At 51.7% G+C, this 14786-nt stretch overlaps 1 protein-coding gene and 1 long non-coding RNA gene across 4 annotated transcripts in view; one reads left to right on the plus strand and one right to left on the minus strand.

The window, feature by feature from the left end:
* STX18 (syntaxin 18) overlaps nt 1-14786 on the plus strand; it is a 119860-nt gene that overhangs the window by 88160 nt on the left and 16914 nt on the right. For all 3 annotated transcript variants that reach the window (XM_077750520.1, XM_077750519.1, XM_077750521.1), the window contains exon 6: nt 7684-7799. In XM_077750520.1, coding sequence (XP_077606646.1) covers nt 7684-7799 — 116 coding nt within the window. The remainder of the gene's footprint in view (nt 1-7683; nt 7800-14786) is intronic.
* On the minus strand, nt 1065-3079 carry LOC144220339 (uncharacterized). Its single transcript, XR_013331702.1, has 4 exons — nt 2993-3079; nt 2264-2410; nt 1395-1520; nt 1065-1152 (listed from the first exon to the last, which is right to left on the minus strand). It is a non-coding gene; the product is annotated as an uncharacterized LOC144220339 (long non-coding RNA).

Genomic DNA, 14786 nt, shown 5'->3' on the forward strand with positions numbered 1-14786 from the left:
GGTCAAATAAGTTAATACAGGAGAGTGATGGAATCCGGGTTTCGCATGTTCAGGGAAGTGCGAGGGGAAAAGCCAGAATGAACCCTGTGGTGTTAGGTTGGAATGAAAGGTACTGGTGTGGACTCATGGTTTGCAGTTTGTGTAGATAGATGCAGAAATAAGTATGATTGTAAATGAGTGTGTACGTGTCGGGATGCACGTGGGCCTGGAACGTTTGTCATAGCAGGCGGCAAGGAAGGGCGGGGAGGATGATGGGGACGTGGCCAAAGGACAGTTGGAAGGGGCTTCCCGGCCAAATGAGGGACAGTTTGAGCATCAGATAAATGATAGTAGCAGATGATAACCCACTGAATAAAATGGGATGTCACGCGTCCATCGGGATAGGAATCGGCGAGTGAGTGCATTGAAGGTTTGACAGTGATCATCACATCGCATCAAAGCACTCCTTCCCCCAGCACTTAGAGTTACAAAGGGAGGAAGAGTAACTTCGCACTGGGGAAGCCTGGCAGGCACCACTCTTACCAAGTGATGGAAGGGAAATCTCGGACAGCCTTTTGGGGACACTGGGAAGAACTTAGATTGAGTGTCACCACTTCACGCCAAAGATGCGTAATCCGTGTCCAGCCGTGGGGAACACGAGACAGACGCAAGCTGAGGCATTTCTTAGAGAATAACTGGCACATTATTGTGTCTCAAGGTCATGAAACTCAGGGAGAGACTGAAGAACTGTTTAAACCAGAGGAGCCTGGTGAAAACTCACCACTAGATGCACCGTGTGATTCCGAACTGGATCCTTTCCTTGTAAAGGATGTCTGCGAGACAGCAAGTCCAGTTAGAACGGGGCCCAGGGAAGGGCTGGAAGCAGTGTGTCGACGTGAAAGTCCTGATTTTGATGGTTGTTTTCTGGTAGTATCAAAGAATGCTCTTTTTGTCAGGAAATCCTAAAGTACTCTGAGGGGAAAGGGCATCAGGTTGGCAACTTACTATCTGATGGTTCAGGAGAAAGGTTCTTTGTGCTCAAGATTTTTCTGCATGTGATTGTTTCACAACAAAACAAAAGCCCATAAGACACCATGTCATGTTTATTATGGCTAAAATACAAGTGACAGGTGTTGGGGGGGGTGTGCAGCAGCTGGAACTCTCACCCCTGACCTGTGGGAGTGTAAAAGAATTCTCTGTTAAAATAGCCAAATAATTCTCCAGAGCACAGGACCGTCCTGTGACCCGGAGGTCCCGCCGCCGGCTTCCCTGGGCCTGCCGTACCCCTTCTGCCCTTCCATGCTTGACACCGTGCCCCCCTTGTCTCAAGAGTGCGCCCATGTGGCCGCCCTGTGAAGCCCCCAATGACTTCTACGCTCGGAATCAGCAGTAGAAAGAATTCGTAAAGTACTTACATTTTACACAGTACTTTTTTCATTTAGTCTTTGCAACAGCTTTGAGTTGCGATATTACTGGAAGGCTTCCGGAAGCCAGGATTCTCGCGGTCACAGATGTGAAGAGGGGAAAACCAGAAAAGAAGTCTGTTTAAGAACGAAAGCTACTGAAAGCCAGGGCAGCTGCGGCCCTGCGCTTAGACCAGCCAGGAGAGTATGAACTGTGCGCCTGCCTCCCTGCTGGGTACGGCCTCACGGGTGATCTCGCTCAGTCTTCGCAGGATAGTTTTTTGTTTTTTGTTTCTAAATTTTTGTTTGTTTTATTTATTTTTGAGACCGAGAGCACGAGTGGGGGAGAGGGAGACACAGAATCGGAAGCAGGCTCCAGGCTCTGAGCTGTCAGCACAGAGCCTGACACGGGGCTCGAACCCATGAACTGTGAGATCATGACCTGAGCCGAAGTCGGACGCTTAACTGATGGAGCCCCCAGGCGCCCCAGCAAGAACAGTTTGAGAAGGTGCTGTCTTCTCCATCTTGCAGATGAGAAAAAGAGGATTGGGGGAGGGGGGGTGGGGAAACAGTCACACTGCAGGTAAGTGGCAGGCTGGAATTCAAGCTTACTCTCATCTCCAAACCCCATTTCTAAAGGTATCTTTCTTGGTCAGCCAGACGGTGGTAAGGATCGTGTCTCTGACCATCATGAGATCTGTGGACTATGTCAGCCTAGAGGATCTACTTAGAAGGGCGGCAGGTTGGTGCCGCTGAGCAAATGGCCGAGGAGAAGGCCGCCCATCTCTCAGGCAGCATGTGGCTCCCACCCCCTGCCCTCTCCCCTGCACATCTGTCAAGACTCCTTAATCATCCCCCATTCCTGCATAACACCAACTGACCTCAAAGACCAGCCTAGCTGGGCCAGCAGTCGGAAGACCACTCTGGGTCCCTCGTGCAGATTGCAGCAGTGTGGCCCCTCCCCCTGAAGTTTTAAAATTGTTGATGGATTGTGTCAGCTGGTTTCTTCTGTCTCCATTGGTCTGCACCTTGTTAGAATAAAAAATATATATAGCTTTAGGATTTCACAAGAAGTTGTCTTTATGAAACCACTCTGCCTTTTCTTACTACACAGTCATAATAGCAGTAGCAATGGTAGTTATCATAGTAGGAATAGCCAGTTTGCTCAGCTGTTAGTATATGCTGTACAGTGTGCTAAGCATTTCCATATAAACCAGTAGAGAGTACACTACCACGTTGAACAGAAGTAGTCGGAACTGGGGGGCTCCTGGGGGGCTCAGTCGGTTAAGCGTCCGACTCCTGATTTTGGCTCAGATCATGATCTCAGTTTGTGAGAATGGACATCCTTGCCTTGTCTGTTTAAGGGGCAAGGATTTAGTACGATGTTAGCTGTCGGTGTTCTGTGGCTGTGTTTGTCAGGTGAAGGAAATTCCCTTCTTTGTCAAGGGTTCCCAAGACTGCCCTCTGGTTCAGTGATTTGCTAGAAGGACTCCTAGAAATGCTGCTGTACTCGTGGGGATGAGCACTGGGTGTTATATGGAAACCAGTTTGACAAACTGTAAAAAAAAAAAAGAAAAGAAAAGAAAAGAAAGAAATGCTGCTGTACTCACGGTTAAAGCAGACAGATGAGAAGCAGCAAGGCTGAATAAAAGGCAGGTAAGACAGAGTCCCGGAGAAACCTAGATGCAAGCTTCCGGTCGTCCTCTCCCAGTGAAACGCTTCCGACCGCACCTAACTCTCCTGGCAGTGGGGATGTGTGGTGTCTGACGGCACGTACAGAGTACTGTCAGCTGGGGAAGCTCACTGGAGCTTGGCTGCAGGGTTTTCCCTGGGAGTCAGTCACGGAGGCACAAAACACCCAAATAGCCGACCTTAGTTACTCCGTCTCCAATCCCTCCAGAGGCCAGATCTGCACAGTCTGGTCCAAGACCCCCGTCATAGCTCAGGTTGTTAGCGTGAACTCTCTGGTGTGGTCCAAGGCTCCGGGTAGACGGTAACTCTCTTTGTCAGGTGGGATATTCCAGGAGCAGGGCGGTTTGCTTCCAGGAACTGGTCCAGAGCCAGTTTCTTTGTAATGGGCAGAGTTGGGACTCCCCAAAGCTGCTGAGTCCATCTTTTCCTGCACACCTTCTAGTCCTAGTTGGCGAAAAGTTTTTATTGTGAAAGGATCTTGATTTTTCAAATGCTTTTCCTGCATTTAATGAGATGGTAATGTGGTTTTCTTCTTTTAATGTAGTGTATTATATTGATTGATTTAAAAATGTGAAACCAACTTTGCATTCCTGGGATAAACCCCCCTTGGTCACGATGCATTATTGTGTTTTTATATTATTAAATTCATTTGTTTATATTTTGTTAAGATTTATATTTATGTTCGTGAAGACATTTGTCTAGTTTTCCTTTCTTGTTGTGTCTTTGCTAGGTTTCCATACCAGAAACTCATAAAATTTGTAATTGTTCTCTCTCCACTGTGTTCGGGTCTGCTGTATCCTGACCTTTCTCCTCATTGTAGGGAGAAACATTGAGTCTTTCACAACAAATGTGACGTGAGCAGTTGGTTTTTTGTCAGCATCTTAGCAGACGGAGGAGGACCGTCTCTTCTGCACACACTGTTCTTTCTCTTGCTTGCTTTGTTCTCCAGTGGTGTATGCGCATGTTTCCGGGACGCCTTTCCACAGCCGTGTGGTTCCCCCGAGTTTATACAGCCAGTGCCACAGCGATGGGCACACGGATTCTTTCCAGGCTTTGACTGTCTTATAATTGAATTACATATTGTTACAGTGAATGGCCTTTACAAATCTTTTCATATTGTTGCTGTATCTTTGGGATAGATTCACAGAAGTAAGATTGTTGCGTTAGAGAGTAAGAGGTGTGTAATTTAAAAAAAAAATGTTTTATTTAGTTTTGAGAGAGAGCGTGAGCAGGGGAGGGGCAGAGACAGACTGGGACAGAGGATTGGAAGTGGGCCCTGTGCGGATAGCAGCGAGCCCATGTAGGGCTCGAACTCATGAACTGCAAGATCATGACCTGAGCTGAAGGCAGACACTCACCTGACTGAGCTGCACAGGCGCCCTGATCCGTAATATTGCTAGATGTTACATTTCCCTCCGTGGAACTTAACACCATTAGGCATTCATATTCATCAATGTATGAAAGTGTCTGCTTTTCCACAGACTGACCAACGTGCTAGTCTGAATTTTTGCCATTCTTCCAAAGCAAGAAATGATGTCTTGATGGTATTTTAAAATACGCATTACCATTTTTAAAAATGTTTTAAATAGGGGTGCCTGGGTGGCTTAGTCGGTTAAGCGTCCGACTTTTGCTTAGGTCATGATCTCACGGTTCATGGGTTTGAGCCCCGCGTCGGGCTCTGTGCTGACTGCCAGCTCAGAGCCTGGAGCCTGTTTCAGTCTGTGACTCCCTCTCTCTCTGACCCTCCCCTGCTCACGCTGTCTCTCTCTCTCNTCCACACTCAGCACAGAGCCTAGCTCGTGGCTTGATCCACAAGCACGAGATCATGATCTGAACCAAAATCAAGAGTCAGACACGTAACCAACGGAGCCACCCAGGCGCGGCACGCATTATCTTCTTTTGAGTGAGATCAAGCATCTTTTCATGTGTTCAACAGCCATTTACTTCTGTGTTTCTTGCCTAATGTATTTGAGTTGTTTTCTTTTTCCTTTTTTTTTTTTTTAACATGTCAGTTTTTTGGTTTTTTAATAGTGGAGCAGTTTTAGGTTCATAGCAAAATTGAGCCGAAGGTACAGGGGGGTCTCCTGTGTGTTTCCCCAGCAAAAAAGATACATTAAAAAATTCTTATGTCGTTAAATTCAGCAATTTTTCCCTTCATGCTTCTGGATTTTGAGTCATAGTGAAGTTTTTCTCCACCCAGCTTAGAGAAGCATTCACCCGTGTGCTTCTCTCTCGTGGACGATTGGTTAATACGTCTATCATTTGTGTGGACTTGCAAAGTGAGGGAACTTGGATCTTTCTGCCCCTCCCTAAGCCTGCATCGTGTGCTAAATGTCTGCGTACACTCGAGTCTCTTTCTGCATCTTCTGTCAGCCTTTCCCTGCCCTGACGCTGCCCTCTCTCGTGTCGGGTTTTCCTGGGCACATTGTCTTAGAAACACTCTCAGGTCTTTAGCACGGTTGAGTTTACAGTGAATACCACCTACACCCGCCACATGAATCTTACCGTGTACCTTTTACTGCACGTGCTCTTTTCGCTCACCTGTCCTTCCACATGGCTCCTAGTCCTCCTACCTGGTTTACGAGTTTCAGAGTGAGGTGTGAGCATGCGCGCACGTCATTTCTCCAGCGGCTCCGCCGCTGCGTGCAGTTCGGTATTCGTTTACAGTTGGTCCTGACATCTTTGCATGTTTCCAGGTGACTTTCACAGGTGATCTGGNNNGCCCATATTTTTATTGGGATCAGTCTGCTTACATTTATAAATTGATTTAGGGGGAACTGACATCTTTTTTTTTAATGGCTAAAATAAATTTATTTGTTATTGATTCATTTGTGGTTGTTTCAAGTTTTTACTTAAATTCCAGTTAGTTATCTAGCCCCGCGTTGGGTTCTGCACCGACCACGCAGAGCCTGCTTGGGATTCTCTCTCTTCTCTCTCTCCCCCACTCTCCCCACCCCCCCTCAAATAAATTCAAGTTAACATACGGTGTAGTATTGGTTTCAGGTGTAGAATTTAGTGATCCATCACTTGCGTATAACATCTGGTGCTCATCAGAAGTGTGCTCCTTAATCCCCATCACCTGTTTAACCCACTCCCCGTCCCCCCCCCTCCAGCTACCCGCCGTTTGTTCTCCATAGTTGAGAGTGTTTTATGGTTCGTCTCTCTCTTTCCCATCACCCATGTTCATCCGTTTTGTTTCTTAAATTCCATGAGAACTGACATATTTGTGATATTTCTTTTTCCTCTCCAAGAACATGATACCTTCCCATTTGTTATAGGATATTTTTATATCTTTGAAGAACATCTTTTAGTTTTTCACACATGGGTTTTGAGCTTTTCTTGTTAAGTTTATGCTGTGATATTGTCCTTGTTAGTTGTTTATCTGTTGTTTTGGCTATTGCAAATGGGGTCTTTTCTCCCTGAATCTTCTCACTGTAAACCTGGCACTTTTTGTTGAACTCTAAGCCACTGTTTTGTTATGATAAGTGCCATGATGCATGTCCTGATACCTACGTCTCTGTGTGTGTCTGTGACACTTAGAATAGCAGATATGTTTTCCAGAGATGGCTGCATCCCAGCATATCCCATCCCATGTGATCTTATTAAAGTCGATTTTGCCTCTGCTCCATCAAGAGGGAGGTGTGAGGTCTGTGTTCCCTCTCCTTGAGCCGGAGTGGAACATTGTCATGCCCGGGCCATGGTGTTGGACAGAAATGACGGTGTGACCCCCGAGGCTGTCATAAAAGCCCAATGCGGGGTTCAAACCAATGAACCACAAGATCATGACCTGAGCCAAACTCAGATGCCTAACCAACCAAGCCACCCAGGTGCCCATAACCTGTATTTCAAAAGCACTGAACCCCGGGCACTCATCTGGGACCTTGGGCTATGGAGCAGCACAGCTTACGGCCCAGGCCCCTGCTCTGAGAGCACACACTCCTGGGGCACGAGGCAGGGCGGGAAGCAAGGGAGCTCTGCTGTGAGGACAAGCACTGTGGCACAGGGTGACGTGGGGGTGCCTGAGATCGCAGGGTCAGAGAAGGCCCCTCCGAGTGGGCGAGGTGGAGCCTGACCCCCAGGTGGGAAGCCGTGCGGCCACAAGAGGAGCCCCGAGGTAGGTGCCAGGTGCGGAGGCCTTGGTTCCTGAGACCAGTCACTTCCATCCAGTGGATGTTTTATAGTTAACTTTTCTAAGATCTTTCTCATACCACGTAATGCGTGTGCGCGAGTCTGTATGTGTATGTATTTAGCAACACTTTTGCATTGGTGTGAAACAGCCCGCTTCCTGGATTGACCAGTCCGCTCTCGCCGTGCACGTGTTGAGTGTGGTGTCGGTCGTGGACAGGTTTGTGCATTCTTTCCTTCGCCTGCTGACTGCACTTGTCCCTGCGTGGGCTTTGGCGGGCGTTCCCGTCCTCGCCGGGCCGGCAGTGACGCTGGTACCCTGTACGAAGTGTCCGCTGAGGTGTCAGGACGGCCTCTGGGGAGCAGCTCTGCTCCCTGGCGGAGGGCACACAACAGGTGTGCAGGGACATGTGTGAGCGCCTCTGCTGTCCGGACGGACTCTTGCTGGGGGAGCAACTTATGTCATTGCTGATTGTTTATTTAGATCTAAGCTGGAGCCAGAACCGAGGACAAAGACCAAGGAATCCGTGTCTTCCGAGAAAGTGTCCCAGGATCCTCCACAAGACTCTGAAGAAAAACCCGTCCCCGAGGAACACCCAGGTATGGACCACATCTCTTGATGGCATTGGCACAACCACAAAGCAGACAGAGAAGGAGCACGGTCCCAGACGTCTTGTGGCGTTTGTGTTTGCGTGAAGCAGAGGACACACAGAAGGGGCAGCCTCTTCCCTGTCCCAGTTGGAGCTGTGACTGTCGGGGCAGCGCCAGGGGCCGCCCCAGTCACCGGGAGCCGGCAGGGTGCAGGGAAGGGGCCCAAGGTGCCGTGCAGCACGCGGGTGGGGACGGAGGCTGAGAACCACGAGGAACAGAAGACTCTCTGCTCAGGGAGTTTTGCGCAGCAGTGTCAGGGTCCCGGCACCCACGTGCTGCGCTGTCTCGTGGTCTCAGCATGCTGTTAGCACTGACCCTGCCTGGCCACTGTGTGCGGACAGCGCGTGCCTGGTTTGCGGTATGTCCGGTGTAGCGGGCGTGGTGTTTTGCTGCGTGAATCCCGGGGCGACGGTGATCCAGGGGCCGGGCGTCTTCCTCCGTCCCCTCTTCCGGATCGGCACAGCAGCTCTCACTCAACACACGCCTCCCAGATACCAGGCACTGCCCTGAATCTTCCCGGGCACCCCCGCCATCCTTGGAGCAGGCCTCTGGGATGGGCTTCTGGACCTGTGTTCCAGATGAGCCTTCCACCCGGCTCCCAGACGCTGGGAGGCTTGAAAGCTCACCGTTGGTGGACGCAGTACTTCTGTGCGGGTCTGTACTGCCTCTCCATCTGGTTTATTTCCTGCTTTTACAAGAGAGGGAATTGAGAGTACAGCATAGGAATGAGCACCATGGGGCCTTTCCATGCTTGGAAACCATGTCCGTGGGGCTTGGAGACCGTGTCTCATGAGTCCCTTCACTGAGCTGGGTTCCGGCTGGGGCATCCACAGGTCAAGTCTCCTTGGGACTTTGAGGTGGTGCTCTCATTATTTTAGGTGTGAGGAGAACGAGAAACTGAGGAAAGGGCAGCACCCAAGTCACTCTTTGTCGGGTCTGAGCCCGTCTGTCTGGAGGCCACCTTGAGCCCATGGGCCAGGGGCTTCGCACACCTGTCTCCCCACTGGTCCCTAAGAGGGAGACCCCAGCATCACCCACGGACTGACGTGCTTGAGACCGTGCATAGGGACACCATGTGTAAGTGCACTCGGGCCCGACGCAGCATACTCGTCTAGTCGGTCATTCCTTCAAGGACCATTGTTTGGGCGGACGGGAGTGGGCCAGGCCGGGTCCTTGGCCGCAGCTGAGGGCAGACCTCACGTGAAAAGGTCTTGCTGAGCCAGGCGATAGGAGGGATGAGAGGTCAGAGACCTTGAGATTCCCGCAAAGACCCAGGGGCCGTGGGGAGCAAGCCCTGTGCCTCCTGGGCGGGAGCATCACAGGCCGAGGAAGCCGGGGTGCAGAGGCCTCCTTGTGGGTGAGCAGCCTGGAGGCTGGAGAGCCAGGGAGAGGGCAGAGGGCTGCTGAGTCAGGGCACCCCGGGCACCAATGTAACAGTGTGTTTTTTCTAATTTTTTTTAGTGTTTATTGTTGAGAGAGACAGACAGAGACAGAGCACAAGCAGGGGAGGGGCAGAGAGAGAGGGAGAAACAAAACCCAAAGCAGGATCCAGGCTCTGAGCTCTCAGCACAGAGCCCGACATAACTCGAACTCACGAACTATGAGATTGTGACCTGAGCTGAAGTTGGATGCTCAGCCGACTGAGCGCCCCTCGCGGGCGCCGCGAGGACTGTGGCTGTTCTCTGAAGGAGGTGGGGAGCTGTGGGGACGCTTGCACGGAGCACTGCCACACGCAGCTGTGTTTGGGCAGGGCCCCGGTGGTTGCTCTGCTGAAGAAGAGAGGTAGGGACGGGTAAGAGGCTGCCACGTCGCCCGAGAACAAGGTGCCCGTGGAGCACCGCACACGTGGTGGCAGGGGAGACGGGGAAAGTGGCGGAGTCCTGGGTACACACTGAAAGTAGAGCCACAGAGTTTGCTTCCCGTACGTGGGACATGAGCGGGAGGAGGGGTCCCGCAAGGCTGTGGTGCTTTGACGAGGGAGGGGTTTGCTGTCCTTCGCTGAGATGTGGGACATGCGTGTGATCAGGAGCTCCGTGTGGGGCATGTTGGTTTCGAGGTGCTCAGCACAGATGTTGAGTTGGGAGCTGGGTTTACGAGTCTAGAGGTCAGGGGACAGGTGTGCAGGCAGCACCGATCCCCGAGACAGGCTGCGACCTCCCCCAACCCCCCAAGAAGGAGGGTGGCGAAGGGGGGGCGGAGGACCGAAGCCTCCCAGCACTTCCCGTCTTCCCTGTTGGATGCTTCCCTGGCGCTTCTGTTTGTTTCAGCCACGTGTGCTCTCGGAATCTGCCTCTTGTACGCAAATGTAGGCTCCACAAGGACAGCGATGTCTGTGTTTTGTTCACTGTTCTAACACTGGCACCCAGAACAGGGCCTGACACATGGGAAGTGCTCAGCTAGTCTTTGTGGGGGGGGGGGGGGGGGGAGGTGATTTGAAAGCTCGTCACCTTCAGGTGCTGTGGAAGTGTTTCCTGATGCAAAAGGGACAGATGCCTCTGAGCAATAGAAAATAAATGTTCAAGGTAAAAGAACACTGTTGCTCACAGCTTACATTTTTATTTTAAATCAGCACTTGTTTTCTAATCACAAGTTATCACGGGTCATCAGCCCACCAAATATTAAAATTGGAGAGCTCTCCAGTTGAGCCTCTGACCCTGCTTAGACAGAGGATGCCGTGAAGAGTGTCTTCTGAGGCATCATGACCCCAGCTCCCGCACTTGCTGGCCCTTCTGAGCACCAGCTCCCCCAGTTCTAAAATGGGGGTGCTGATGCCTACCTTTGCGGGTGCGGGAAGGAGGGCGTGAGGCTGCCACTGGTGCTGCCCTTGCTTATTGCCCTCCATGTGTCTTAAGACACTCCCCCCTCCTGTCTCAGTCCTGGGGTGTCTTCCTGAGACGCCCTATGGCCAGTCCTCTCCTGCCGGCTCCCCTTCAGCCTGGCACCTGCCTGCTTCTTCTGGCTTGGCCTCACTGTCCCCGCAGCTCTGCAGGCCACCCTTTCCTTCAGGGTCATTTGGTGAAGCTCGTTAGGGAGTCCTCTCTTCCCTGCTTACATGGAATCCCTAAGGGTAATGGTATCTGAACTGGCTCTTGTTAAAAATGTACACAATTTACTGTATGTACAAATTCCTGCCTATACAACAGATTTCTAAATACCCCGTGTTGTTTTTTCCCCAAAAGAACACAATTAGCATACGGTCTCCCACCTTTATCTACTTCCTGTTTGCAAGGGAAGAGGAAAAATGGGCTGCAGTGCAGTGTCATGGGAGGGCTCACAGGCTTTGTGGAGTCATAGGCTGGTTTCACCACCTGGCCTTGGTCCTGAGCTGTGACCCTGGACAATGTATTTAAACTCTGAGCCTGCACTTCCTTGTGGTACCATGTGGCCGTGGTTTATCGTGGGCATCCCGTGAGCTAGCGTCTAGGGGCCCCGCTAGCCGCACATCTTACGTTCATGTGTGAGTCATGCTGGATGTCAATTAGGCTGGCTCAGATAGCAAGTGAAATTAAAACCTAGATTAGAAAGGAAGTGTCTTCTATTCACCAGCTACCTGATCTTGTATGAAGAAAATTTTAAGAAATCCACCAAAATAAAGGTAGGAAATTGGTTTGTCAAGGTTGCAGGATAAAGAATCAATATACCAAAATCAATTTCAGTTTTATATATTCTCAGTGAACCACCTGAAAACGAAATTTAAGAGGCAACACTTCCCTTATAGCATCAAAAGGAATAAAGTACTTAGGGAGCAAATTCAACCCCGGTGTAAAACTTCTACTTTGAAAATTATCAAACATTGTTGAAAGAAATCAAAGATGACCCAGATAAATGGGAAAACATCCCAAATTCATGGATGAGAAGAATTAATGTTATTAAAATGGCAGTATACCCCCAATCGATCTACAGTTTCAGTGCGTTGTGTCTCAGAGTCCCAGCTGATTTCTCCGGGAAATTAACAGGTTGATTCTAAAATCCATGAGCAAAGTGCATGGGACTCAAGATAGCCAGGAACACAGTAAGAGGAGTCACGCTACCAGCTTCAGAACTCACGACAAAGCAGCAGTAAACAGGGTACATAGAGGCAGGTGTACGGAGCAGCAGGATCGAACTGAGAGTCCAGAAGTAAAACCTCGTGCGTGCGGCCAGCTGATTTTCAACCTGCGGCGAAGACTCCTCGCTGGGGCGGGAGCAGTCCCTTCAGGTGGTGCCGGGAGAAGGGGACAGCCACACGCACCAGGGCAGCTCCACACTTCCCTCACCTGCTACAAAAGTTACTTATACAAAAGTATACTAACCAGACCTGGGACCTAAAAGCTTTTGGGGCTGAATCTTCCTGACCCCAGGTTTGACGAAGGAGTGCTAAGGACAGGACACCAAAAGCATAAGCAGCAAAAGGAAAAGCTGAACCGATGGGCCCTCGTCAAAGTGGAATCCTTTTCTGCTGCTTCCAAAGGCAGTAACGCTCAAGAGGGAAAAGACCGCCCATGGAGTGGGAGCAGATCCGTGCAGATCCTACACCCGATAAAGGGCCTGCGTCCAGAATGTAGAAAGAGTGCTTCGAACCCAATAGCAAGATGGTAAGTAAAAGTGAGCAGAGGATCTGAACAGACATTTCTCCAGGGAAGACCTACAGATGGCCAAGAGCACACGGAAAGCTGCACATCGCTGGTCCTCAGGGAAATGGAACTCCAAACCACAAGGAGATACCGTCTCACACCCACCAGGATGACCACGCACAGACAGGCACACCTCGGGGACGCCGTGGATTCAGTTCCAGGGCCCCCACAAGGAAGGGAGTCAGGAGACTGTTGGCTTCCCAGTGCATACAGGAGTCATGCGTACACTGTGTGGGGTGTTATGTGTGCAGCAGCACACGTGTAAGAGGACAGTGTACATGCCTTCGTTAAAAAATACTGCTAAAAGACACTGTCATGTGCGCTTTCAGTGAGTCACAGTCACTGATCGCAGGTCACCCCAGCAAGTGCAGTCATAATGAAACAGTTTGAGACGCTGTGAAAATTACCAAAATGTGACACAGAGACACGAAGTAAACAAATGCTGTTGGAAAAATGGTGCCAACACACTTGCTTGACGTGGGGTTGCCGCGCACCTTGCATTTGGAACACCAGCGCAGTGCGCTAAAGTTAAGTGCAGGTCCAAGGTGAAGTGCAGGTGTGCCTACGATAATGAGTGTGGGCAAGGATGTGGGGAAATGAGAACCTCCATTCAGGTAGGAGTTCTCCAGCCAGTGGAAAGGTCTAGGGGAAGGGGGCCTGGCACGTGGAATACACACACCCGCCCACGGGCAGGAGGCACAGGAAGAGACGAGATGGAGGCAGAGGCCTGCGGACGGCCTTACGGGCCACGGTGAGATTTGCCTCTGATTCTGTGTGTGGCGAGAAGCCCCTGGATGTGTTCGGGCTGACAGCCCAGGCCTCCCCGCTGCGTGGAGCGGGACGGAGGGAGGAGGAGGAGGCAGCAGCCGCGGGCTTGTCCAGATGGATTGCGGTGTGGGCGCTGGGTGACAGGCCCGTCAGGGCAGTGGCGGGGAGGAGGTGGTGGGCGGGTGTAGTTTGCAGCTGCAGATGGGTGAGTAGGTGGGACAGAGGGACAGCCCACCAAGGCTGGGGGCCTGAGCAGTGGAGGGGCAGCAGGGAGGAGAGCGGAGGAAGAGGACCCTGGGCAGGGCTGGGAGGAGCGGGCGGGGCGGGGCAGCACCGGAGTTCTCCCCTGTGCATTTCCAGCTGGAAACAGCCCACTGTGGGAGGGAGCCTAGAGCTGGGGGAAGGCCTCAGGCCCGGAGAGGCTCGGGAGTCCTGGGGCGGGGTCACGTGGAGCCCCAGGCCTGCGTGCCCCCCCAGCCCCCCGCCCCCGCCTCCGAGGGNTCTGGGACCACACACCTGCCCACGGGTGTTGTACTAAGTGGATCTGCAGGTAGAAGGACTTTTCAGGTCCAGGCTGTAGGGAACCCTTTCGTCTTCCCTGGTCAGTTTTTCATTTCTCCTCTGACACATGGGCTGCATTGTCAGTGACACTTCAGCATGGGACCAGGTGGTGTAGCTGCAGGCAGAGGGCGGCTTCTTGCTTGCCACACTCCTTGCTAGTTTTGTTACTGTTTATTTAGTCCGGAGTGTCAGGGGCCTCTGCGGTCAGGCAGCCCTCCTGCCCGTGTCTGGTTCTGGCCTCTTCCTTCCATGTTCTTACTGCACCAGGATGAGACTTCCACGTACCCGTTTGTAATTTGTTTGCCCGCATTGGTTTCCCTGGTGTTAACAGGGGCGTGGTTATCTGTGAGTACCTCCCGCACTTCTGAAATGAGCCCTGGTTCTTGCCCTCAGGGAACTCACGATTGACGGGACGGGAGTGACCAGCTTCCAGCCCCTGAGAAAGTGAGTAGTGCCCTGAGAGAGGGCACGGGAGGGAAGGACAGAGTTCACTCAGAGGCCACCTCAGGAGGCAGTGTCCTGAGAAATGAGTCTGGACCTAAAATGGAAACTGTATTCGAGGCAGAGGGAGCAGCATGTGCAGATACTCCGAGGCCAGAAAGCACGGAGTGGCGTGGGACACCGAGCAGTGCGTGGAAAGCAGAGGACCTTGTGGGGACTCGGGCCGGGCCGAGAGCTCGCACGTGAGTGTCGGGGCCGGGCCATGGGAGGCCTGCACAGAGGGTGCGTGAAGAGCGCCGTGCTTCGGGCCGGTTTTGATGACAGCAGGTCAGGATGGCCGTCCACGAGAGCATGTTGTAGAGCGCGCATCCCCTCAGCACCTCTGCCTTCCAGCTCCAAGCTCGCTTCTCCCGGGTCTCATTTTGGTGCTCTGATCCTGAAGCAACATCAGAGTAAAAGCCTGATGTGGCCTCATGAGGTCAAGTAGGAAACACAGGGCTCTTGGGGAGGTGGGGGGTTAATGTGCAGAGGTTCCTGCCTGAGGCTGTCCTCT

The sequence above is a fragment of the Crocuta crocuta genome, unplaced genomic scaffold (genome assembly GCF_008692635.1).
Source record: "Crocuta crocuta isolate KB4526 unplaced genomic scaffold, BGI_CrCroc_1.0 scaffold179, whole genome shotgun sequence".
In the NCBI taxonomy this organism is placed as follows: domain Eukaryota; kingdom Metazoa; phylum Chordata; class Mammalia; order Carnivora; family Hyaenidae; genus Crocuta; species Crocuta crocuta.